Source organism: Lineus longissimus, chromosome 4, assembly GCF_910592395.1.
Source record: "Lineus longissimus chromosome 4, tnLinLong1.2, whole genome shotgun sequence".
NCBI classification, from domain to species: domain Eukaryota; kingdom Metazoa; phylum Nemertea; class Pilidiophora; order Heteronemertea; family Lineidae; genus Lineus; species Lineus longissimus.
This window is the reverse complement of record NC_088311.1, coordinates 4,774,188-4,798,006: the sequence shown is the minus strand read 5'-3', so window position 1 is coordinate 4,798,006 and position 23,819 is coordinate 4,774,188. Positions and strand designations below refer to the sequence as shown.

Below are 23,819 nucleotides of genomic sequence, written 5' to 3'. Positions count from 1 at the left end.
TCATTGTGTATCTATGAGACGAAGTTTAATTTTCAGAAAATTTAGCATTACAAGTGAAACATAATTCAGATGATTTTGCACTCTAGTCATATTCATTTTTTCCTTCACCAATCCTAGACTAACGTCTACTTTAGTCACGACATCTTAGAATTCTTTTTAATGAACAATATCCTTATTAACTCGGGCATATCCCACACATCTGTGGGCACGCGAAGGGTACGTTGGAATAGATCGTACATCCTCCCTTATACGTTGTCGGACAGTACCATGGATCTACAGCTGTGTCGCAATCAACTGGAATATAATGGAGAGTGCACAACGTCATTGGTTCATTTGTCTACGAATATCACAACCGCTTACTTCATAAAACAACATACACCAGCATTTTTAGCAATTTTGTTTTTCAGCTTACCATCAGCATGTGAATGGAGACAGAAATAGTCCTCCAATTCTGAATGTGTGATACCTGACCTTGGTCGTTAAGGGTCTAGTAGTTTACTCAGTGTAACATTTGCCAGTGTTTATCATTATTTCAGCGTTTCCCCGATTGTTATCCCCTAGTTCAAGGATGGCAACTAACCGAACAACTATCATTCGAGGCCTGATCCACTCGTACATAGCAACACTCACAGATACTATACACTAGGGGTAAACGCAACTGCATACTTACTTGCGCATCGTGGGCCTACTTGTCCAGTATTGCAAGGACACGTGCACGTCTTGGGATCAATACTGGCTCCGTTCAAACAGCCATGGATCTCACAAACTGAAAGTAGAACCACGTCTTCTGGTATGAAAAACGATAAAAGGGAATTACTGCACCAACTAACCGCAGTGTTTCGGTGAGCAATGTCCCCATTTGTTCGATAGCATATTTCGGTGCATGGCTGAAGAGACCGACGGCAGCTCAGTACCTAAATTTCAACAAGTCCGCTATTTAAGCAAGGGTAATAAGGTTACTTATTGATCATAAGCATGTACTTCGTTATTTTCTATCAAAATAACCAGATTTCAGATTTCCGAACTCAATTCTGCAAACGATTTGGAAGACAATATGGTACACGGTCATCTACGACAGAAGCCTTGTTATGAAGGTATCAAAAGAAAAGTAGCAGCTGCTCCAATTTATCAAGCAGGCATTGTTATCGATTACATCCTTTGAAAAAAGAAGCTTTTTCAAAAAGACTCGCTTCACTTACGGCAAAGATTGCTATATTTGCTGTCTCTAACTTTGCATGATGAACCAGTTGATCCTGTCTCATAAGGCTTGAAGGCAGGATGAAGGTTACCACTGAAATTGGCAAAGATTTTAGTTATTCAAGTAATTGTTTAGTCTCGGACTTCATATCCGTGTCCTTATATACACACCTAACCTTACCCCCCCCCCCCCCCCAGCAAACTAATCCTTCACTAGGTTCCCAGTAATAATTCTACAAAATCCAGAGAAAAATCCGTTCGTCTCTGACTTTAGAGTGCACCGATAGAAATGATGCGATTGATCCGTTCAGATCCCTCCGCTTCCGCTCTGGGTCCACGATGCAGTAATAGCAGTTTCAAGAAGATTTGGACTAACCTTGGGCCATAATTACACACGTAACGATGGCGCGGGCGCGGGAGACCATCAGAGCAGATTTTCATGGCACAACCAACAGTTGTAGACCGAGCCCAGACAACCTGCACAAAATATAAATATCAAGAAAAAAATAAATAAATATTGCTACTGTAATTATAATTCATGCATCCTTATTTCAAAACAGATTGAAACTATGCATTCATTGTGTGAGACGGTTTTCATTTTTCGTGTAGTTTTGTGTTTCGTTAGGCTCATTCTTGTCCAATCGATAAATCCTTATACGACAGAGCAAAAACTGCAGTCACCGTAGAATTTCTTTTGTTAAAGTTCAGAAAGAAATAAAACTCGTCTCTAACCGTAAGAGCAGTCTTTCTGGTAAACCGTACTTTAACAAGCCTAAAATTGACCTGTTATCTGCATATACACCATACCTGGGTATAATGACCGGTCACAGAAGTTGATGATTGGCCGTAAGTGAAATCTTTGACCTCGTTGTACCATGCATTGATTGCATTTTTCCACGTAGTAGGCCCACCACTCGCAAAAGCGTTCTGGCCTGCTGAAGCCATTCCTGGGGTAAAGAAAATAAGACAACCAAAAAGGCAAGAATGCCCTCAATCGAGATTTTTTGCCCATCGCACTCGCCGATTCGACGATACAGTAGTCTTGCCCGAAAAGTTCGGAATCCTGACCGCACTCTCGCTATAACATGTATGGTGCTGCTCCCCAATTTCGAGTCATCCCCAATTTCGCGAAAACCCGTTTTTTCCCGTTTTCTCGCGCGTCACTTCGTTTCCAGAGAAGAAATTTTCTGATTTTTGATTTTCATTTCGTTCCGCAAAGAAAGCGCCCAAAATGCGTCCTAAACAGGCAAGCAATTCTCTAATTACGTTCAAAACACTGGGTCAATACCTAGGATCATGCACACGACACAGAAACACAACAATCAGTCGCGCATGCGCAATACCCCGCGAAAATGGGGGAGCCGCTTCGGATTTGTTTTGGTCTGCATCGATCTTTCAGTGAGCGATTTCAAGATTAATTCACGCTTAAAACATCCACGCAGCACCCCAGATATTTCGTTATTGATCTCAAATTTCGTAATAAATAAGCTTTTGCGTGTATGGAATCGCTGGAAGCTAGTAAATCTGCACTTAGTGATAAGACCCGCGAAAACTGGCTCCTACATGATACATCAGCTACATCAATTCTAAAACTGGTTGGCGCAAGTTAGCGCACATCTGCAGTCCTTGTTGGTTTCAGTAAGGTTTTCCCAATTCGCTCGGTCTATGTGGTCACAGCTGGGCAAGGGTGAGATATCGCACACCTTAATTGATTTAAAATGCTGTAGATATTGGATATTGTTGATACAGCTAGCTATAGCTATCTCAGTCGTTCTCGGGGATGACTGCACATGTAGAAATAAACATCGCGAGAATAAGAGGCACAAAAATGTGGCTGTTCAGATATTCTAATACAGAAAACACCTTTTTTATGCAAACATATATACCTGGGAGATTATTGATGTCTGGATGTCCATCTTCGCACTTGTTCACCCACTTCCTTGCAAGCTGTTCCAATGCCTCGCTATAAACCTGGGCGAAATATTTCTTTTAATTTAAAAAGCATATTTCTTCAGTCATTCAGCCAAAGGCGACCCGCCACGATCGTGCAGCCCTTTTGTTTACAAACACAGCTTTGACATGCAACTACGACGACTTCTGACAGATTATTTCCCAGTCAAAGGTTACTGTCCACATTCCATTGATTCGGGCACTTCGTGAGCACAAACTATTGGCTAGACTTCTTCAATATTTTATAACAAATGGATTTAGTCTAATGTAGCGTTAGGAGCCAATCTTCAATGTTAAGGCCCACCATCACTTTAATGATTACGTTCAGTATAAGACCTGCATGTTTTTGTGTACATTTATGCGTACATTTTTTTACAACCCGATCTGCACGATCAATAAGTTCATATATATTTTTCTTCAAGAAGAGCACCAGAGTCCATTACATTTTTCGGCCGATTTCATAACAGCCCTGTTGGAGACATGAGGGGAGAGGACCGTGTGACAGAACACCTACCATTTTCATCATGTTCGTAGCCGTTGGCGTCACACCATTTCTTAATGAGTTGTGTTCATCAACTATAGCCTGCCTTGTAGTGGCGCTCAAAGCTGTGATACAAAGATAGGATGCGCTTACGAAACTCGTTTAACTCCAGGGGACAACAGGCGGAATAGTGGGTCGAATGGGCAGTCTTCAGGTGGCTAGTAATGGACAGTTGGGAGCCCACGTTATTGTTGATCAGCCAATATTACATGTATAGATTACTCATACGAGCATGAATAATTTCGTTGTACCCTGAGTTAGGACAGACCTCTATCGGTGATTTCCTGTACCTTAATCTCTCCTTCCTGGCTCCTGCCTTTTGACTACCTGTAAGCAGGCCTCGTTCTCTCAAATGCAAGACATGGGTGGAAATCATCTGCAGGAACGCTGATCATATTAGCGGTGTCGAGTTTCTGGACAAGTTTTCAGATCATGTTCTTTTCTATCAACGCTAAAATGACTTCCAATTGGTTCCGAGTAACAAGTTCACGTACAACTGCGCGGTTTTGTACATTGGCTCTAACCGATAAATACCCCGTAAACCTCTTACCATTTGTGTCGCCGAAACTCAAGAGCCCCACATGGTTAGAGCTAAAGGGTTTGAACTGATTCTCAGGGAGGTATCCTGTAATGCAAACATCATTGATAGACACACTAAAGAATAATTGTAGAATTGTGAAAGAGATGCAGCTTGTTGTGTGTTTTGCAGTTTCGATTAACCACTGTCAAATAAAAACAAGTGCTAGCACTGCCTTTTCTAATAGGTAGAAGTACAGCTTCATATCAGCCGTCTAACCCACAATGAGAACATTGCCCATACATAATGTGACGGATGGGAATCACTCTGCTTCTTTTACAAGATTTTGGCCAATTGGGAAAAAAATCATATACGTCACATGTAACTGACCACTGTGCAGTGGAATGACTCTGACTTTTTACATTTAGTTTGACCCTCACCATTACAGTAGCCCCATTTCTTGTCCGTAGAGTAGTCCTTGGTTGTGGCACACCAAGGGACTGATGCGTCTTTCCTTGTGCAGTACTTATACTCCACTCCACTAACCACGAATGGGAAGACACATTCAGCGCTACCAGCGTTGCCTCCGTAACTCTTAATCCGGGGAGACCCTAGAATTTAAAGAGTTCGAACAATCTATCTCTATCTTCTTCACAATTTTAAATTTATTTCAAGGAAAATGGAGTAGAGTGAATTTACAGACTGCGAAATCCCTACCTCAGCTTCCCTAACTATCACCTAGTTTTTGTCTTTGCGTTATTTGCAATGTTTGCATTGCGTCATTAAACAAAAACTAAGAAAATCAGTGGACACTAGCAGAATCAGTGTGATTCAACTTGTAGAATCTGTCGATTTACATCACTTGAATTAAGAAAATCTTTGATGAATGATATTTATTAAGACCTACTTGTTGCATCACAGTAGCCCCATTGTCCATCCTTCGCGTAGTTGGCCGTCAGTGCACACCAGGCTTTACCGCCCGCTCCATAAGCACAGTCGAAGAGGATGTTACCCTCATAAACAAAAGGAAATCTGCAGCTCTTTTCCTTTTCGGTACGTACTGTGACTCGACCTGGAGTTGAAAAAAATAATGGGAACTTAATACGGTGATCGTGAGAGTCAAAAGAAAATAATTATCTTCCACACCAGCGATGCGATGCAATGCTCAATAAGAGCTGTAACGTTTTCTTCATGGATAACGACATGCGTTGTTGCTAGTTGCAAGCCGTCGCAGCATCAAGCGCTGGTGATCAAGAGATTCGTCCAGAGGCGACCGAGTCGTGCACCGTTGTGTGTATTAACTGCCGTTTGAGCGACCCTGGGAAATCCCGGGCTCTGCAGCGACGGACTGTCCCTAAGAATATCAGTCATGCAAGTTTCCCAATTCCGACAGCCCGACAGTGTGTAATATCGGGGCCTCCTCTGCATTATTACCTCAAAAAGGATATTGCTATGAGTGCCAGGACGTCGCACTACGCTGTACCTCAAATATAATACGTACTATTACACAAAGGTTGAAAGTATTGGGAACTTACCATACACGTGAACCAATCCAATACAGCATAAAAATGCCCCCAAGAAGGAAGATAGATTTCGACGCATAGTGGTTCAGTTGGCCTCTGCTTTCTAAGTTACCTCTCGCCTGGTCTGGTTGGATTTGCCTTGGCTTCTCCCTATCTTTTTCGTCTTTGGCTTCGACCTTACAACTTTTCAGCCTTCTACCATGGTCGAAACCTTTTAACTGAACATGACATAACTACATAGGCTCTCGGCTATCCAATGCCGAACAGATGGTCCAGATAAGTCGATCTGATTTCTCGTCACAAGTCCACTTCATGGAAGCTTCATCTTCGGGCCTGTATAAATATGATCGTTGAACGATCGAAATTGAATATTTTGCACTTTCAGAGTGGAGGCTGAAGAAATGTGAGAGCTGACCAATTTTTCTCAAGTCTAGGTGCAGCTTGTTTCAGGCCCTTGGCTGACCCAAATTGGTTGGTGCGGCAGATGGTAACCCAGTTCTGTTGCTGTGGCATCTGATTTACCTCGGTGCAGGTTCAAGAAGATACCCTGATTAAAGGTTAGGTTAGTTCGTTTGAAATTTAAAACTTGAATATAAATTTTAGATTTTCCAATCATGTTACCATATTTATCAAAGTTATTAATACAAGTTACTGTCAGTTACACGCACAGTATCCTAAACAAGGCTTATGCCAGCTGTCCTTCAAAATATCCTCGGCCACGCGCAGTAACTGGGCTGTCTGTCCAAGAGAGCAGTCATTAATGGTTTTGATTGCATCGCATCCATATCTGGATGGGTGACAAAGACAATATCCATCACCTGAACATGTAGCTTCTTTACATCTTCTGGTTTCAGCCGACTCACCGATGCAGTCAATTCCACCGTATTCCGGTTCTATGCATGCCCGGTGTCGTATTTTGATACTGCCACCTCAGGTTGCCGAACACAGACTCCAAGTACCCCAAGTCCTCGATACTCCGTCCACTGGAATGAAACTAATGACTTATGCATTACTGGTTAGGAAACATAAGGTTACCGATTGATGGTAGGCCACAATTGCACGGGGTTTTTTCCGAGGGTGTGTGTGAAATAAGAGTGTACATTTGATAATTCCTAAACGCGGTGATGCATACTCATACTTATAGTGTTTGGAATAAATCAAAGTGTACGCAGAACCACTTTGAAATTGAACAAACGATATCTGTCTTCATAATACTTTCTAGCAGATTTTGTAACGTAAACAGAACTTGAAAAGATATTTTGTGATTGTTGAGATATTAATACGAATGAGCATCAAACGTGATCAACAAAAATACACGAAGGAAATCGACCGTACCTTCTGCACCCTTATCTTCAGGTTGAGGTGCAAAGTGCGTGATGTCAAAAAGGTGATAAGACAGTAAAATTACTACATCATGAACACGTACTCCTATACCTCATCCTGTCGAGAGAAAATACGCCTATCTTACCGAGTGCCTCTTGCCAAAAACCTAAAGAACGTTGATACGACAAGAATACACTGGAAAAAACGCTTTGATTAGAACCCTTGCCTTGCCACGAAAGCGCAAATTGAAAATAAAACGCGCGTATATTCCTTGAAAGACATTTATAGTCCTCTCGGAGTTATTTCATATGCGAGGAGATCGCGTGATTGCTCATGCGATTGAGCAAAGTATCTTCAAGCACATGCAAAAAATATCGAGTCTAAAAGCTGAATTGTGACTTGGGATCTCACCGGGACATGGTGTAGTACCACACGCCTCTTCCTCCTTCCATGGTCCTGTACAGTTCTTCCCTCCATGCAGGGGTCCGCTGCAGCCGCGTACCCTGCCTTTTGTGCCGCCGTCACACGATACTGTGCACGTCGACCAGTCTTGCCACTTCTCCCAAACACCATCAACTGAAATGCATTAAAACAAGATATCAAATCTTGCGGGAATATTGAAAGAAGACGCATTTCGAATCGTGGTGAATCGGCCACCAATTCTTTATTGCAATTCTGGAAATGAAAACATGTTTCCTACCTGGACACGGTTTCTCGCCGCAAACTCGTGTTTCCGACCACTCCCCTGAACAGTTTGAACCTCCATACTTGCCCGGGACACACTCCCTTGACCTGTTCTGTGTGCCTCCACCGCAAGACACGGAGCAGTCAGTCCAATCAGTCCATGGCTTCCAGTAACCGTCCACTTAAACGAAAGTTAAAATTAGAGGGATTGAGCCAAGGATGAATAACTCAAAAGACCAACATCTCTTTACCCTGTTTTGGCCCTCAAAATAATATAGTCTTAATATTCGCGCCTGCGTCGGTTCAATTTTTTAAAGTGGTCATTATTTTTACATGTAAAAGAATATAGTGAAAGAGCTTACAGTATCAGACGATGTTGCGCTTAATCAAAACATGTTTCCAGCAGGACCGTAAATTCTCGTAAAAAAATACCCAGCGTCACTGCTGCTAGATCTGCCAACACTGCATCTTACCCGGACATGGGTCTTCCGCACAGTTCCTCTCCTCCGTCGCACTGCCCTGGCATGGTTTACCACCATACATCTCGGGCTTGCACTTTCTTGTCCTGGACTGCTTTCCTCCGCCACATGTCTTGTCACATTGTTGCCAGTCTCCCCACTGTTTCCAGTAACCATCAACTGAAAGGGGGGGGGGGTATGTCAGAACTTACCTGAATCTCATCCGGCGAAACTCAATTTCGTACAGACTCCAGTCACATATTTAATTTTGACTTCTGTAAAACGCCGGGCACAAGACATCAATATTCTCAACTGAATTCATAATCATCTTCCTCACGCTGTCATCACAAAAATGTTGTTTGAAGTAGACCATTTATGGAGAATTGTTGGAATTCCCAACAACCTAGACAGTTTACTACAAAATGCCGCAGGTAAACTATAGATCTGCCAACACTATAGTGAATGGAAAAACACCGAATCACGTGCATCGTTTACGGTAAAAAGCACAGTTGTCGGCCTTATTTGACAGAAACAGTGATTTTACTTCATTTTTCAACGAAATGATAAAACATTCAAAGCAAAAACAAATATAATAATTCATTTCTATAGATGTGAGTGTGCTACATGTATGAATGACAGCTTTTCTATGTCAACGATATTAACAGAATAGTATGGTGAACACCCATTTTGTTCGGAGTACGTAAAAAAGAAGCATGCGGTAATAGAACTTTAAAAAGGCACGGTGCTGAGGCACCAAAATCATACCGTTGCACGAACACGTGAGCAACCTATTTAAAGCCACTGTTAGAAAGATACACATTTTGTTGTGGAGCGCATAATAGATATGTAAAGTTCCAGAACGCCTACAACGAACGACAGCATAAGAGAGAAAAAACATTCAAGAAAAAAAATGGGTTCGTGTTGCATTCACGAGATTCATCAGCCGACCCCATGCAGTTACAGCCACAATGTTTAACCAGAATACATGACCTTGACAAGCGCTGGGTTCCGGTTCCGCAGCGAGAGGACAACAATGTTACCTGGGCATGGATGGGTATTACATTCCCCTTCTTCACTGGCCTCTCCTTCACAAGGCGCACCACCATGGTAAGGGCCATCGCATTCTCGAGATCGATTCTGGACACCTGTATCACAATTTTCGGAGCATGGACCCCAGTCTGACCAGCTTTGCCACACACCATCGACTGCAAATGAAAACTTTTTGAAAGTCCCAACTACATGTAGTAGTGATCCTGTTTTACTCCGTACGTTTATTTCATGAATTATTTCTAACTGGTTTTATGTTATTTGATGATTAACATTGACTTTTTATTTTCTTGTGGGGACATGGATAAATTAGCATCTTGAGGACTTTCAATGCATGCACTGTACATGTTTATACGGAAAAATGTGTCATAATTTGGACTTGCAGATCTTCAACAGAGATAGCTGTTTCTTTACCTGGGCAAGGATGGGAGTTACAGCTTCTCGTCTCATTGCCAAGTCCCTCACACTCTCTACCATTGTGGTAAGGACCATTGCAATCCCTGGTACGGGTCTGATTTCCTCCTTCACAAAGTGCTGTGCAGTTGTGCCAGACACTCCAAGACAGCCACACTCCATCGACTGCAACATGAGACGGCAAAGTCATTACTAAAAGAACTCCAACAGATTATCTCTACATTTCACATCTCGCATCACATCCAAGTCAATTGTTCGTGAGCAACACGTGGCGTGATCAAAGCGCTCTGTATAAGATACATTCGTTTGACCTTTAAAGGTTCGATCGCCAACCTATTCGCTCTGCCTGATGCACTCATGATATACTCGCTTGACGTTGGACGGAACTTGCTAACGGTTCGATCGCCTACTCATTGGGTAACTCGACCACTTACTCGGGCAAGGTTCTGTTCCACAAATCTCGTCCTCTCGACCCTCACCCTCACATTCAACTCCGCCATGTTTCGGCTGAACGCATTCCCTAGTTCTGGATCGAAGTCCTCCGCCACAGCTGACGTCACACTTTTCCCATTGGGTCCATGGTTTCCAGTAGCCATCAACTGAATTTTACAAGATCTATAAATAGACCTGTCCAAATAGTTTTGCCGATATATAAATAATTAGCAAATTATCATTTAATGTTTTACATCTAAAGCATTGAGAAATTAAACTATAATGTAATTCCAAGTTCCAAAGGTCGCTTATGGCTTAAAATATCTGTGCTTTGATAGGTACAGGGAAGGAAGAAAGGGTGCCAAGAGAAAAAGACCCAACTAAGATTTAAATGGAGGTGCTTGAAAATCAAAGCATGCCATGCTTATTGATTACATGTATTTCTTAACTTTTTTGGTGATATATGTTTTTTTAGAGGATTTTCGTTTTCTGACTACACGTAAAAAAACCGGTCCCATCTCACGTGTAGAAAGCAATAAAAGTAGGCAGAACATTCGTGGTGGAGACGAAGCAGGAGATTGCGAAACAATTAAAAAGTTGTCTTACCGTCGACCCATCTTTGTTGCTCTTGTCCTCTACCTCTTCCTGCAGATCCACACTGGGCATGCGCAGTTGTAATCGGTCATGACGCAATACTTGCCGATATTCTGAAACTTCAATCGTTTTACACCATACGTTTCGCAGCGCGTACTCGTACTGTTAATTTCTATTTTGTTTTCAATATTGTACCTTTCTATCTTATTTTTGCGAACTAGGTTGGTCACGTGCTACATGTTTGAAATAAATAAATGAGAGACAGAAGAAACGAGTGGATTGTTATTGTGGTTAGACATTCAAATGGACAAAACTGTGATTCCATCAAAAACTGAAATAAAGTTGAAATTTCGCCTCGCCTGTGCACAGATTGACTAACAATTAAAGAGTTAAAAAACAAAATGCTCCATCCATCCAATCTAATACTGTTACCATACTGCACGCTATTCTCCATAGCAAGAACACCTGGTGTGGGAATTTCGAAGCATCCGCCAAATTTCTAATACATTTTCCAATAACTTCAAGTGGATACGGAGCATTTTGAAGTTGGGCACTTAGATTACACATATTGTTCAATAAAACACCTGGAACTTACCAGGGCACGGATCCTCATTACACTTGGCAGCCTCAATGCTCTCGCCCTCACACGCCTTGCCATTGTACTTTGCCTCGTTCCAACCCCTGGTCCTGGTCATGTAGCCGGTTCCACATGTGGCATTGCAAGGTCCCCAGTTCTGCCATTCCTTCCAAGTGCAGTCGACTGAAAAGTCATCGCAAACGACTGTAACCTTTTCCTTATATTTCTTGGAAATTGTAAGCTGTCAACATACTTCTGACTCATGGTTGTATTGAGTTCTTTTTTACAGTTATCTTTGTTACCAGTGGTCATCATGATCATGAAGCACAAGGCGCCAGGATCCCCAAGTGAGTCCAAGGGAAGAATGCATGTTATTAAGGTGGGGATGAGGGGTAAAGACACTAATAAGAATATTATCAAACGACTGTCTTCTGAATCGCTTAAGACGGCGATAAAGGTCACGAAGCGAAGTGTTCAGGTGTGGTGGGAAGTGGAGGAGTTGCGCGACAACATGATGACGTTATGCCCTCGGCCACATGATATCAATGTTGGTAAAGGGAAACACGTTTAGTTTCGTTTTGATCGCAGCTGCCCTTGGTGTCGCAACCAAGGCTCGCTAGGTTGAAATATGAGGGCAAATGCTTTCTATGAGCCACCTTAGTATAGAAATCATTACTTCGCTGTATGTCCTTCGTTGTCAAATCAAGACTCCTTGGATAGACCTCAAATAACATAAAAACCATTGACTGGCGCCTCGGAATTCGGTCCGCATTTTTTGGTCTACCGCAGTGGTTCTTGATTAGACAACCAAGTACCGCCAGTTCGGTATTAATTTATTAAATCAAAGCAGCTGGTTTCTTACTTGGGCAAGGTTGGGTTTGGCAATCCTGTTCCTCCGAAGCACTACCAATGCATATCATGCCACCATTCTCGGGCTGTTTACACGACCTGGTTCGAGTCTGCCTGCCCCCTCCACAGTTCTTTGAGCATTCACTCCAGGCCAGCCAAGGGTACCATTGACCATCAACTGCCGGGTAGTTTTTGTGAGATTTTGGGATAAAAGGTAGGTTACAAGTTGTTGAATATCTGATCGCAGGCGCCATAATGACTTGAGTGCAGCGCGGTTGGTCGGGAAATATGCATACGTGTAGGTGCTCGTGTGTCCCTGCCGAAAACCCATGGTAAGTAGTACAAGGGAACAAAATTATGTGAAATATTAAATAATGGAGATATTAGTTAAATAGAAATTGCGGTGTGCCCAGTTTTGAAAAACAACGATCATAATACACTGTCGAATGTAAATGGTGCTCAGGATGTGCAAAATACGCAAGAAAGGTAAAAAAATAAGGAATCCGAGTATGAGGGAGATAATTACATATATTCTTGATACTACCATTTCATTTTCCCGACCACATCGATCAGTTCTTTGATACAAGTGGTACTATGAGTCATAACCGTAAAGGCTACAATTTCCCTTGCCAATGCGATTAAAGATATTTTATAAGATAACGAAATCGAAATGGCTTATAATGCCACCTGGAAATGTTCATTATATGGCTCTTGCCGGTCTTCGACGTTGTTACTGCCAAACTCGGATTCCAAATTATTTTTTAAAAGGACAGTAACCTCTGCCGTTGCAATGAATGTGCAGATTGCATTGTGACTATTGCGTGGAAGGACCTGTGCGCGGTTCTTCCCCCACTTGGTCACAATCGCGCCGCCGCTGCCGCCTGCCGCCATGAACGAATTTGTTGTTCAAACCAGAGTCTTTTAAGGACTCTGATCAAACGAAGATGGATAATTGTTTGAGCTTCAGGATAATGGAGAATATACTCGTCGTAATCTCTTTTGCCCTTTGGGGGTAGTATAAAAATTTCTGGAAAACGCTAGAACCAGATGAAACCAGACGTCGGAAGTTCGATATATCGAACTGCTGACGTCTGGTTTCACAGAATCAACGTGACTTTCAAAAAATTCTTTATCTGCTGCAAGGAGCGAACGTGTATGTCCTCAGAAGTTACTTTTTAAAGAACAGGACACCAAAAGAGAATAGGTAACGGTTGTGAGGAAAAAAATGGGAAATTGCAGTGTTTTTTTAATCTGATTTCCTTGAGCATTTTTGGGATGACACCAATTACACGACTACACATGTACTTAAACAAATCAACACTCTTTTGAGAGATTTAAAGGTTACACGTGGCTCATACATATCGAGGATATTGTTGTGCAGATAAACGAGTTTGCCGTTGTGTGACTTCGTCTGCAACAAACGACGCCATCGTTTGAATACATCACTAAATAAGTCATGAGACCCGAGATGAACGTTGCGTGCGAGAGGGCTGGTAATCGCTTTAATGTGATCAATGCTTTCAATAATTCAAAGAAGGAAGATTCAGGATTCATTAAAACACGATTAATGGTTTTGTGACACGAATGAGTTTTACCGGTATCTGAAAGATTAAAAGCTATAGGCATAATGCCAGGTCTTCGCTTTACCGAATGCCAAGCAAAAGTTCATACAATTAAGATTCTTGCATCGGGACAATCTTACGATACTACAATTTCTTTTGCACTAAATCAAAAATGTATATTGCTAGTGATTTTTCCAAGAGAAAAAAGTCCAAAATTTTGAAATAGAAGTGTAAAATTTGCCATAGAATGATCGACATACCAGGGCAGTCTCCAGGATTACACGGCAAAGTCTCTTTTCGAGCACCGGGACATACAGCGCCACCATTCAGATTCGGTGGATCATCGCATAGCCTCGTTCTCGTTCGTATACCATCCGCACACGTGACTGAACACGGGTCCCACTCTGACCAGCAGTTCCAGGCACCGTTTACTAAAATGGAAAAAAAGGGATCAAAGACATCAATGGAAATGAACACAACATTTGTCTTGTGGTAGGGTGGGTATATAGAGCCATTAAAATCTGACTCACCCGCGCATTTGATTTTGGCGGGCCCCCCATGGCAATCGATGTTAGTCGACCAACCACTGTGTTGGCATCTCTGAATGGAGGGCTCCGTGCCATCACACTGAGGATTACCCAAGAAGAAAGGATCGCCAGAAATTCCGAAAGAACTGCCCGTTACAACTGAAAAGAGACAAAGAAATTGGCTTGATGATCAGAATCAACAACATAATTATTTCAGTCAGAGAAGCGATTTCTTGTTGAAGAATGCCTTCTTTTGAACGCCATATCCTGCTATAAATTGCGTTTTTATTTAAGGAAGCTTATAGTATGCTGTTTCTGAGCTCACCCTCCGCTGCCCTTGGAAGTCCAACCTGATGGCATAGAACGTCAGCATCCTGCTTGTCCAATCCTGTGCCGCAGACTTGACCCCACGTCTGGTCAAGATCATTGTAGATCATGACCCGCCCCTCTCCGTAGTTGGAGGACCCATCAAGGCGGATTATCGCTAGAAATTTGAAATTACCGGATAGTAGGAATTAGGTGAGGGTAACCTGCAAACTGCGAACACAAACGCCACTTTCTTAGTTCATGTAACATTCTGTCAACTGTCAGCATACACATTCGTAAAGTAAAGAAATATTCGATAACCACTGATCGCTACTCTCAAGCAAACTGGTAATTATAGCGGAGGTCCAGACACGTGTTTTATTAGTGCTAGTAGCATATGTAGCGAATGCAACAACGACCACCATACCACCCCACAACTAAAGTCTCAACCAGTGACCCAATTTATTGGTTTATTTAAGAGAAACATTTAGAATATTGAACGAGTGCTGGCAAAGATAGCATAAACCATCGAGCATGTTGACATAATGTAAATACTTCATCATTGAAATAACAAATAATCATTTGCTTACTTTGGCATGTTGGAGATTCGCAAGGGACGTTTTCAGTCGGCCTGCCAAAGCATCCCGGATCCTTGTCGATGGTACCCCCATTCCTACAAGTCCTAGTACGAGTCTTGATCCCAGGCCCACACGTTCGGTTGGTGCTACAGTCGGACCAGGTCGACCAGACTTCCCAAACTGAAATGAAAATTTAACATCAAAATATTTATTCTCTACTTTGTTCTAAAGGCACAGCGACCGGAGAACATGAATGAGCACCACGAGCTAACCATACCTGGACATGGTTTTAGAGTACAGAGTTGGATCTCGAGGGAGCATCCCCAGCATTCCTGCTCATTGCGGTCCTCCTTAGTGAGACTGTCAATGCACCTCCTGGTTCTCTCCTTGTACCCTGTGCCGCACGATACAGAGCAGTCGCCCCAGGGTTTCCAATCCTCCCACACTGCAACCCCGGCTGAAACGTTGACATGTAGAACGCAAGAATTAGCCAACTATACCGAGTTATTATTCAAGGGTCCGATGGCTTGATGTACCAGCGGCTTGCTATCAAGTGGAAATCAATAGGATCACTAAGCTGACATCCTTTTTTCAAATCTACTGATGTAAATATAAGGGTCATAAACAAAGTGTTTGTGTTAAAGTTGTGTTTTTTAGGACTTCTATTGATGACATGGCATGGACTCCGTCCTCTCATGAATACAGACAATCAGAATCATTGTTTCTGTCGTCGAATGCTGGACCGTATTACTTCCTGGAAATGCCTTCTCTTACTATTGCTTGTAAATGATAGTAATTTTCTATATGAGGGATGCACAGGCAATTCTAACGCGGTTCTCTTCAATAAAGCTTTTCAAAAAATGATACCTTGTGTTTCACATGTCCTCCCTGACCATTCGTCTGGGCATACACACTCATAGTCCTTCTTTTCCGTATCTTCATCATACTTGTCCAAGCAGATACCGCCATTCTTGCAAGGGACTTGGGCACAAGAGCCAAGCGCTTCCTGGATAGAACAAAATTGCATAAACTACGTGTATCTGCAAGACACTCGTTATTAAAGACCATACTCACCCGAAAATAACGCTTAATGATAAGAAAAAAATCACGGGAAGAAAACTAATAAAGTGACCGCACCGTGATTCGAACCGGGGACGCTGGGTTCTCATTTGAAAGATTCTGGTATAGGTAACGTGTTTTGGTAAAATCTGATAATATGCTACTCACCCCAGGGATTGAGAAGGAGTCTCCATCGTAGCAAGTGATCCCGTCCAAGGCGTCAACCGGGGTAACCTCAGTAAAGGAGTTGCTGTTCAAGAAACATGATCCATTTCGCTCATTGTGGGTGAACGACTTGCACTGGGGGTCCATGCGACATTCGTAGAAGCACTGAGTGGCCAGACCCAAGCCATCGACGGTGCGGTACACGTACCCAAGTGGCAGCTGCTTGCCAGGAAGCTGCTTGCCAGCTGCATCCTTCTGGACGATCTCGTACAATCCTTTGGTTTTGAGTAACGGGTTGTGCACGGTCTCGTCGCCAACGCTAAGTTGGGAGGAACCAGCCACGAATTGGAAAACATCATAGATATAGAAAATGAGAAGCACTTGTATGATACGGTGTAAGCGCATGGCTTTTTAGAATCGATAATGCTGCAAAATGTTTAAGGCTTGCTCCGTCTTACATTGCTTTTGTGTATTTGGGACGTTGAGAGAAATCTTCCCAAGCTATTCCTTAGACTGTCTCTGCTTGGTCTGGTTATGAAGTAGATATGCATTTGCCATGCAAAATCGATGAGAAGGGGATGAATTTTTAATTTTCAATCTCTTTACAGTGTATGTTCATGGCAGGACATCGCGTGCGTGGTTGGTGATGATCAATCAACTTAATTGCACGAGTAACTGAGAATGTCTGAGGCTGGACGATCCGATGACGACGAATACGATGAAGATGTTGATCATGCTTACAACAGTGTCACGGCAATGAGGTTACATGTCACGTGGATCCCGTCACGTGATTGATATTTGGACAGTGACCGTCTTCCAGTTCCAATGTTGTTGGCATGCGCATCTCTCGTCATGTGTATATATATGCAGTTATACTTCAAATACATGTAGATCCTAAAACGATCGCCATGGCCAGCTCAAAAACTAAGGCAGCTTTTGAATCCAAATCACCAAATATTATCAAATAAAATATTAGGTGTTTAAACTTCATGTGGAAGTAATCATTTGGTGATCTTTGATGTTAAAATCAACGGCGACAGCGGTGATGGGTTGCTACATACGCGCGACATCTGTGATAACAGTTTATGCGGAAACTTTTGGACGTGTTCGAAATCACATCACCATGATTAATTAAACTACATTTGTATCTTTATGGCTAATGTCCGTGCTGTCTTACGTGTTACTTAAGTATCTTCATGTAATTGAATGACTTACATGGGGCTAATCAAATTCCACACTGATTTATCAAGAACAATTGGGTATAGTATAATTTTGTTACCACCTCTGAAATATTCATCTGATATCTAATGAAAGTGTGTATTTATGTCAACGTAATGGCCCTCTATCAAGTCGTGTTGCTTTGATTCTCTTTCTGAAAATCGTCGGCGCCGCACGGTATTCTCTTATACGGAAGATTTTGACTCTAGAATAGACACACCTTCAACGGTGGCTCGCCTCATTGAGGTGGTTTTACTGATTCTTAGATTCTTTACGGATAATTGGATTCTTTTCACCGGATGAGACACGATCATTTGATGATGTTGACTGTTATGCTGATAATTCCCTTTTTCTTCCAGTTTTAATGTATAGTCTTTTCCTATTTACCGTGTTCTCTTTTCTGTTTTGCCTCGTGTACATCCTAAAACTGAGTAAGTAATGCTTAAACCAAAATGTTTTGGGGCGCGTATTGCGAAAGGTTGGTCTTGCAAATTTCATACAGGTGCGCTCGAATTTATTTTCTTTATTCCTCACGTGAACCCTAAGCATGTAGTACGCACTGTCAACACATCTGTATGTTTCACACTGCACCTTTTCTCTAAATCCTAAAAAAAACCGCTTGTTATACAATGCAATGTACGTCTTGTATTCCATGAATATTTGTATTTGACCCGCCTTGCCACGAAAAATGCCTTTAAAGCGTCCTTCTCGTAAGTTATTTCAAGCAGGGTTCATTGATAGTGTATGTATTTGCAGAATTTTGTAAAGGCCTGGACAATTTTTTTACAGTTGACGGCGAATGGACGGACTGGGACTCATGGTCGGAATGTGACGTCACGTGTGGCGGCGGCAAGAGCTACCGAAACAGAACATGTATCCCACCACGAGCTGGCGGCCAGTATTGTAATGGAAGTGATGCTGAATTCGCAATCTGCAATACAAACCCGTGCCCAGGTATATTGTAAAAGAAAACGTTTACTCTCTGTGCCAACCTGCAATTTTTCCTCTGTAAGGTCAGACTTCATGATAGTCGCTGAGAAGGTTCCATAGCATGGTCAAAATAATTTTTGAAGGAAAAGCAAAAAGAAAAGGGATTGAATGAGTGCCTGGTAGTGAATTGTCTTTGCTTCAGTCACGAACAAAAAACTGATTGGGGCCTTTGGGTAAAACAGTATACATGTATGCAAAAAGGGAATTACAGTTACTAGGCTTAGTAATAAGTGTGAGATTTTTCCAAGCATCATTATAAAGTCATAATATACATTTGGTATTTCTTGTGGACGTTGCGCATACACGTTAGAAGTCTCCTGAAATTTCTCAGAACGCCGATATCTATCAGTGCGGCTCTCATCAAGACGAAACTCTTCTTCAGTTCCCGGCGAATGGAATTCCTGGGGTCCATGGTCGCCATGTTCTGCCACTTGTATCGGCGGCAAGAGGGAACGGACCAGGGAATGTGACCTCACGACACATGGCGACATCACTGGGCCATGTATTGGTGATGCTTCTACTTTCGAGAATTGCAACCTGTACCCTTGCGACGAATGTAAGTCTTACATGATTATACTGTGATTAAAAAGAACCACATATGACTGTTTTATTTGATGACAGAAGAACTGTATTGTGTTTTTTACCCTAGTCCGTCTCTACAAGAATTCTTTTTGCTTTTTATTATCATCTACTCGTGCCGTTGTTAATTTAAGGACTATTCTTTATTTGTTGCTATCCTGCTCGTGTTCACCTGGCGTAGATCTTCGAACATGCAGCGAGATGAAGACAAGGGACTTCGTGGACAATGCTTGGGTGCAGCTAGACCCTGACGGTAAAGATACAGGCGTAGAACCATTCTATGCATGGTGTGACATGTCGGCTGACGGTGCAATTGGAATTACTGAGATAGGTAGGCCATAAGTTTGGTTGGCAGTGAATCAGTGGTTCGGAATATATACATCACATGTAGCCTTTATTTAAAACAAGCAACAAAGAGTACATACTTGTATATAAATATCTAATCATCCAATATGCCATGGCAGTAAGACGTGCTGGGCTGAATCAGACGATTTCCGAAGAAGGCCAAATAAGATATTGTAATCAACGAATTAATGTGAAAACTGCGGCATTGGAAAATCGTTGGTTCACGTGCATACAAGTCGAAGCGAGAGTTCTCGCAAACTATTGTATATATCATGTTTGCTTGTGCCTCCAGGTCACCAGTTCCTCAACGACACCCATGTCCAGGGCAAGGAAGGAATCTGCGAATTCAGTAGATCCGTCGAGTATGACAATGCCACCTTGGCCCAACTCACGAGTCTCATCGACACATCAGGGAGCTGCACACAAGACATCAGATGGCGTTGCCACTCGGCCGCCATCACCTCCATCTTCAGCGACTCGGTTAAGTTTACTTACTGGACGAATCGTGACGGACAGGAGCGGGATTATTGGGAAGGTTCCGACTCGTCTTTGGCGAAGTGCGCCTGCGGGATCAGGGGAGATTGCGATGACCCAGATAAGGTGTGCAACTGTGACTCGAATGACGCCGTCTGGCGCCAGGATTATGGCGTGCTCCGTAACAAGCAGGACCTGCCCGTTACTGGCTTTTGTGCGGGCGACACGGGTAGGTGTTATATAGTTGGTATCAACCTGTATCCTATATATAGTAACCAGACTTTGCTGGTGAAGTTGGGGCATCTCGATTAGTTGTACCCGGTAACACATTTGGTCACTAACGCTGGTGTGAACTACATGGATATCTAGGTGATCGGTGATATCTCATAACGATTACTAATGGAGATTACTGAAACCGAATACGGAAAATTTCAAATGTACTTTTTTCAGGAGGTGATATGGAGCAGGGGTACTTTAGAATAGGAAAACTGAAATGCTTTGGTTGATAAAAGGTAAGAAGAGTGATTTATATATTTACTGCTTTTTTTGCGCGATTTCAAGAAGTGAACTAACATTTGCCAACATCATGCTATTATAGAAGGACGACACACAAGACGAGTTCCGGTACTCTCTATTCTCTTCTTCTTTCAGGCTGACTATAAAACGGCGATGCCGCACAAAACAATGGACAACGACTGACACATCTTAGTTCTTACACAAGTTGACGTTAGGCTAGGTTTATATTATTTGGGGTGAACAAGGGGAAGCTTGCGCTACCGGCGGATCTTGATTGACACAATCCTTGAAATAAAATACCAACAATAGACAAAATACACCAACAAAGTGTTCGATTTTACTTCATTTTTCATCGACGTCTTGGGCTTCAGGCAACGTCCATCTTTCACAAGAGGTTCTTCCATAACGACCTCCACTTGTCACAGGGATTCGATATCCAGTACCTCTATTAGTGACTAATGTAACCTAACTGACTAACCTGGCTCCTACCTACAATTACCTCGATTAATAGTTGCATGGTGGGAACAGAACACTTATCATGTGGTGTTCCAACACTGAGAAGGAAAAAGAGACAATGCTTTATAATCAATTGATATTTATTATTACTTCATTTTATCCCAATTAATATTATTTATACTAGGTGACACAAAAAACAATTTATAGTTTTGATCTTGAATAACTCCCGAAATATAAACTTAATTCTTACCAAATTCCTGCCACATGTAGCTGAAATACTTGGGATTTTCAGTTTGTTTGAACTCATAACCTACATTGGTTATCAACCTTTTTCGGCACTTCTGCAGCCAAGGGTAGATTTCGGGAGTTATTCATATCAAAAGTATATCATCATTTTTGTAACATCTACTAGTAGGTTACACTTGGTTTATATTACAAGCAGCTGGTGGAACAATAATGCGGTAACTACCACAAACAAATTTTCACATTACCCGCCAGTGTAGTTCTAGAAGAACAATGGTCTGATTTGGAACCCCACAGACAAATGCCAGGTTGATGAATTTGGGAGCGGAAGAAAAGAATCATTTTTAACATACACATAATCACATAAAATGGAGCAGATTCAGTGACATCTCAAAGTATATCTGACTTGACAAGAAAACAAAAACTGATTAAAAATGTTTGGATCCACCCGGCGTTTGACTTACTCTTTCGGCTGCAGTTGTACAAAAATTTAAAAGTTTGTGCCCAATTTATCATGTTTCTAGAAGAATGAACAATTACCTTGCACACGAGTAACTTCCGTAAGGAAAACACACGCTTTGAGAAACAACACAGGATGTTCCTCAAAAAGACAGAAAGTCATCATGCATGATTTCAATTGAACCGTCATGAAAACAAACCATGGTGTACAAGAGAGTGTAGTCCTAAATAACTGTGTTGCTGACATCCACCAATTACAAAATGCTAAATCACCCAACTTGATGTTGTGACACTCCACGAAGTCCTCAAGACATAACTAATGCCACAGATGCAATTAATGTTTTATCCTTCAGATTTATAGTTCTCTCTGTAGTGGGGCTATTACTGCAGTACTTCACCTTACTAACGAACACATTTCAAGAGACATGCCCATTTATTACATTCACTGAGTTGTCAACAAAAAGGTAATACTGTAAGTCTTAGAATGACCAGGGGCCAAAAATAAAACTGCATAGAAGGATCTTGCAAGTCATTAACAATGCCAATATAAGAAACAAAGTCGGATTTCTACAGTTCGAGCAATACCAGTGACACATTTGCATGTTCTTATAAAGTGTCATGCAGGGATACACCGCCACGATTTAGGCCTGCCAAAGCACACAACAAGGTATTCAACGTTTTTATAGGAACAGAAATTTATTGTCATACATCCAAATCATGGGTACCAAACAACACTGCCACCTATGAGCTGTACCACAAACCATGCTTCAACACAAGAACTGACAGAGAAGAACCCTTCGGCATCAAAATCCTTCAATGCATGCATCAAGATATGAATTGATTGTCTTCTCTCAGAAGCTCCAGAAATAAGAATATCCAAGATTTAAATTGTCTGCTTCACATTTAAAAGAAACAACCACTGCACATCATCTCCATGTCAGTATGGAGAAGTTATATTAGGCGTAACAAAATGTAGTGGATACTTTTCTCACTTCAGATATTACAGGTCAAAAGTTCCAAGTCGATTTCGAAACACCCAGTAGTTCAGTTAAGGTGAAAAGTATTGATACATGAAAATCTATATACACAAGTTACACTTAAAACATATTTATACAAACACCTAGTGAGCCATGATACAAAACATGAATTATTATCTCAACAATAACTTATGAATAACCTCAAAGATTTCCGCGCAATACTTCTACAGAGAATAATATGTTTCTTAAGTTCGAATGAAAAACGAGGGGTTGTAAATTGAGAAGCTGGTTTATATAGAGGAGTGCTGCTCCCTCTTTCTTAACGGTGACAAAAACACTGCGACAACTTTTTTACAGGGAGAAATAACTATCTTATAGCTACCTTCCCTGCTGTTGAAAATCTGGCTGACAACTACCAACATGCAAGATGAGATGAGCAGCTTTCTACGACAGAACTCTCAAACCAACGGTTATTATTTGTAGAAGTTTGCAGCAGATTTTAACATGTACAGAGAAAACCTGTTTCATCAATCACAGCATGACCAAGGGCCTGCCAAGCACAACTCTTTGCCGTGATCAAATTATCGATTCCAAAAATGATGCCATCTTGGTTTTCAACATAGCCTGGTAGAAACTGACGCAAATGTACCGGTACATGGCATGCAATGTACACACTGTTGCATTTCTACCAATAGGCCAACAGGTTGGTGGATAAGATGAATACCAATGCTGACTTTGGCTTGAATTAAGGGATTTATATCCACTGGCAGTCCTTGGTGATTTAATCAAGACAGCATGGGTAGACCCACAATGCAGGCCAAAACTGAGGGGCTAGTCGGAAGTTTTGGTGGCAATTTGAGGTCAACTCGAGTGGTCTTGATCAGACAAACAAGGACCTACAGGGAGATAACAATTTCTATTCTAAAAGGCCTCAAAGTTAACATTTGCTATCAATAATTAAAACCTAGCGGTGCGTATGATCAAAACGAAGCTCAACATATTTTCCATTAGAATCGCTGATACCCTGTGACCAAGGCCTCCTGGAATATTCCACCAGGCATCAATGCGCAATACCTACACAAAGTTCAGACACGCGAGAAACTCAGGTTAACATTATTGAAATGAGCTCTTCCCGATAAAAAACAACAAAACAAGTCTCCTTTTTTACATCATAATCAACAAATAGAATACTTAAAATATGTGACATTGCGAGTGGAACCAGATGAAAAATACCCCAACATATACAATACACGTTTACT

The 23,819-nt window shown here is 41.8% G+C and overlaps 3 protein-coding genes across 6 annotated transcripts; 1 reads left to right on the top strand and 2 right to left on the bottom strand.

Annotated features, from left to right (window-relative positions):
* Positions 1 to 83: 83 nt before the first annotated feature.
* Positions 84 to 5,851, bottom strand: LOC135487224 (cysteine-rich venom protein-like). Its single transcript, XM_064770721.1, has 11 exons — positions 5,741 to 5,851; positions 5,113 to 5,277; positions 4,646 to 4,816; positions 4,239 to 4,313; positions 3,662 to 3,753; positions 3,084 to 3,168; positions 2,005 to 2,144; positions 1,574 to 1,674; positions 1,200 to 1,291; positions 671 to 766; positions 84 to 294 (listed from the first exon to the last, which is right to left on the bottom strand). Exons 1-11 carry the CDS (start codon positions 5,805 to 5,807, stop codon positions 176 to 178), a joined length of 1,203 nt encoding a protein of 400 aa, XP_064626791.1. The 5' UTR covers positions 5,808 to 5,851; the 3' UTR covers positions 84 to 175.
* Positions 5,852 to 5,989: 138 nt separating this feature from the next.
* LOC135487222 (A disintegrin and metalloproteinase with thrombospondin motifs adt-1-like) lies at positions 5,990 to 16,811 on the bottom strand. 4 transcript variants are annotated; one of them, XM_064770718.1, is made up of 17 exons: positions 16,307 to 16,811; positions 15,947 to 16,085; positions 15,357 to 15,536; positions 15,092 to 15,259; positions 14,521 to 14,679; positions 14,199 to 14,354; positions 13,929 to 14,099; positions 12,120 to 12,284; positions 11,276 to 11,440; positions 10,089 to 10,253; positions 9,655 to 9,819; positions 9,234 to 9,398; positions 8,209 to 8,373; positions 7,752 to 7,916; positions 7,463 to 7,627; positions 6,592 to 6,722; positions 5,990 to 6,061 (listed from the first exon to the last, which is right to left on the bottom strand). In XM_064770718.1, exons 1-16 carry the CDS (start codon positions 16,706 to 16,708, stop codon positions 6,622 to 6,624), a joined length of 2,796 nt encoding a protein of 931 aa, XP_064626788.1. In that variant the 5' UTR covers positions 16,709 to 16,811; the 3' UTR covers positions 5,990 to 6,061; positions 6,592 to 6,621. The 4 variants fall into 4 exon arrangements, 3 of the variants coding, with proteins under 3 accessions (XP_064626788.1, XP_064626789.1, XP_064626790.1); XM_064770719.1 differs by lacking the exon at positions 12,120 to 12,284; XR_010446789.1 differs by lacking the exon at positions 5,990 to 6,061 and having other exon boundaries at positions 6,666 to 6,722; positions 7,064 to 7,627.
* Positions 16,812 to 18,272: 1,461 nt separating this feature from the next.
* Positions 18,273 to 20,789, top strand: LOC135487259 (neurexin-4-like). Its single transcript, XM_064770784.1, has 6 exons — positions 18,273 to 18,475; positions 18,894 to 19,067; positions 19,272 to 19,421; positions 19,728 to 20,138; positions 20,360 to 20,421; positions 20,561 to 20,789. The coding sequence occupies exons 3-5, from the start codon at positions 19,292 to 19,294 to the stop codon at positions 20,413 to 20,415; spliced, it is 597 nt and encodes a 198-aa protein (XP_064626854.1). The 5' UTR covers positions 18,273 to 18,475; positions 18,894 to 19,067; positions 19,272 to 19,291; the 3' UTR covers positions 20,416 to 20,421; positions 20,561 to 20,789.
* Positions 20,790 to 23,819: the final 3,030 nt, after the last annotated feature.

Bases quoted from the DNA above. Each gene is read 5' to 3' on its own strand.
- LOC135487224 (XM_064770721.1), bottom strand. From the start codon at position 5,807: ATGCGTCGAAATCTATCTTCCTTCTTGGGGGCATTTTTATGCTGTATT. The intron at 3,754-4,238 runs GTAAGAGGTTTA...TTTGTATCACAG, and splicing joins GAGTTTCGGCGACACAAATG to CTTTGAGCGCCACTACAAGG. The intron at 1,675-2,004 runs GTATGGTGTATA...TATTTTGTGCAG, and splicing joins TGACCGGTCATTATACCCAG to GTTGTCTGGGCTCGGTCTAC.
- LOC135487222 (XM_064770718.1), bottom strand. From the start codon at position 16,708: ATGCGCTTACACCGTATCATACAAGTGCTTCTCATTTTCTATATCTAT. The intron at 11,441-12,119 runs GTAAGAAACCAG...ATGACTTTTCAG, and splicing joins CCAAACCCAACCTTGCCCAA to TCGACTGCACTTGGAAGGAA. The intron at 6,723-7,462 runs GTGAGATCCCAA...ATAAGTCATTAG, and splicing joins TGGTACTACACCATGTCCCG to TTTCATTCCAGTGGACGGAG.
- LOC135487259 (XM_064770784.1), top strand. From the start codon at position 19,292: ATGAAGACAAGGGACTTCGTGGACAATGCTTGGGTGCAGCTAGACCCT. The intron at 19,422-19,727 runs GTAGGCCATAAG...TTGTGCCTCCAG, and splicing joins AATTGGAATTACTGAGATAG to GTCACCAGTTCCTCAACGAC. The intron at 20,139-20,359 runs GTAGGTGTTATA...TACTTTTTTCAG, and splicing joins CTTTTGTGCGGGCGACACGG to GAGGTGATATGGAGCAGGGG.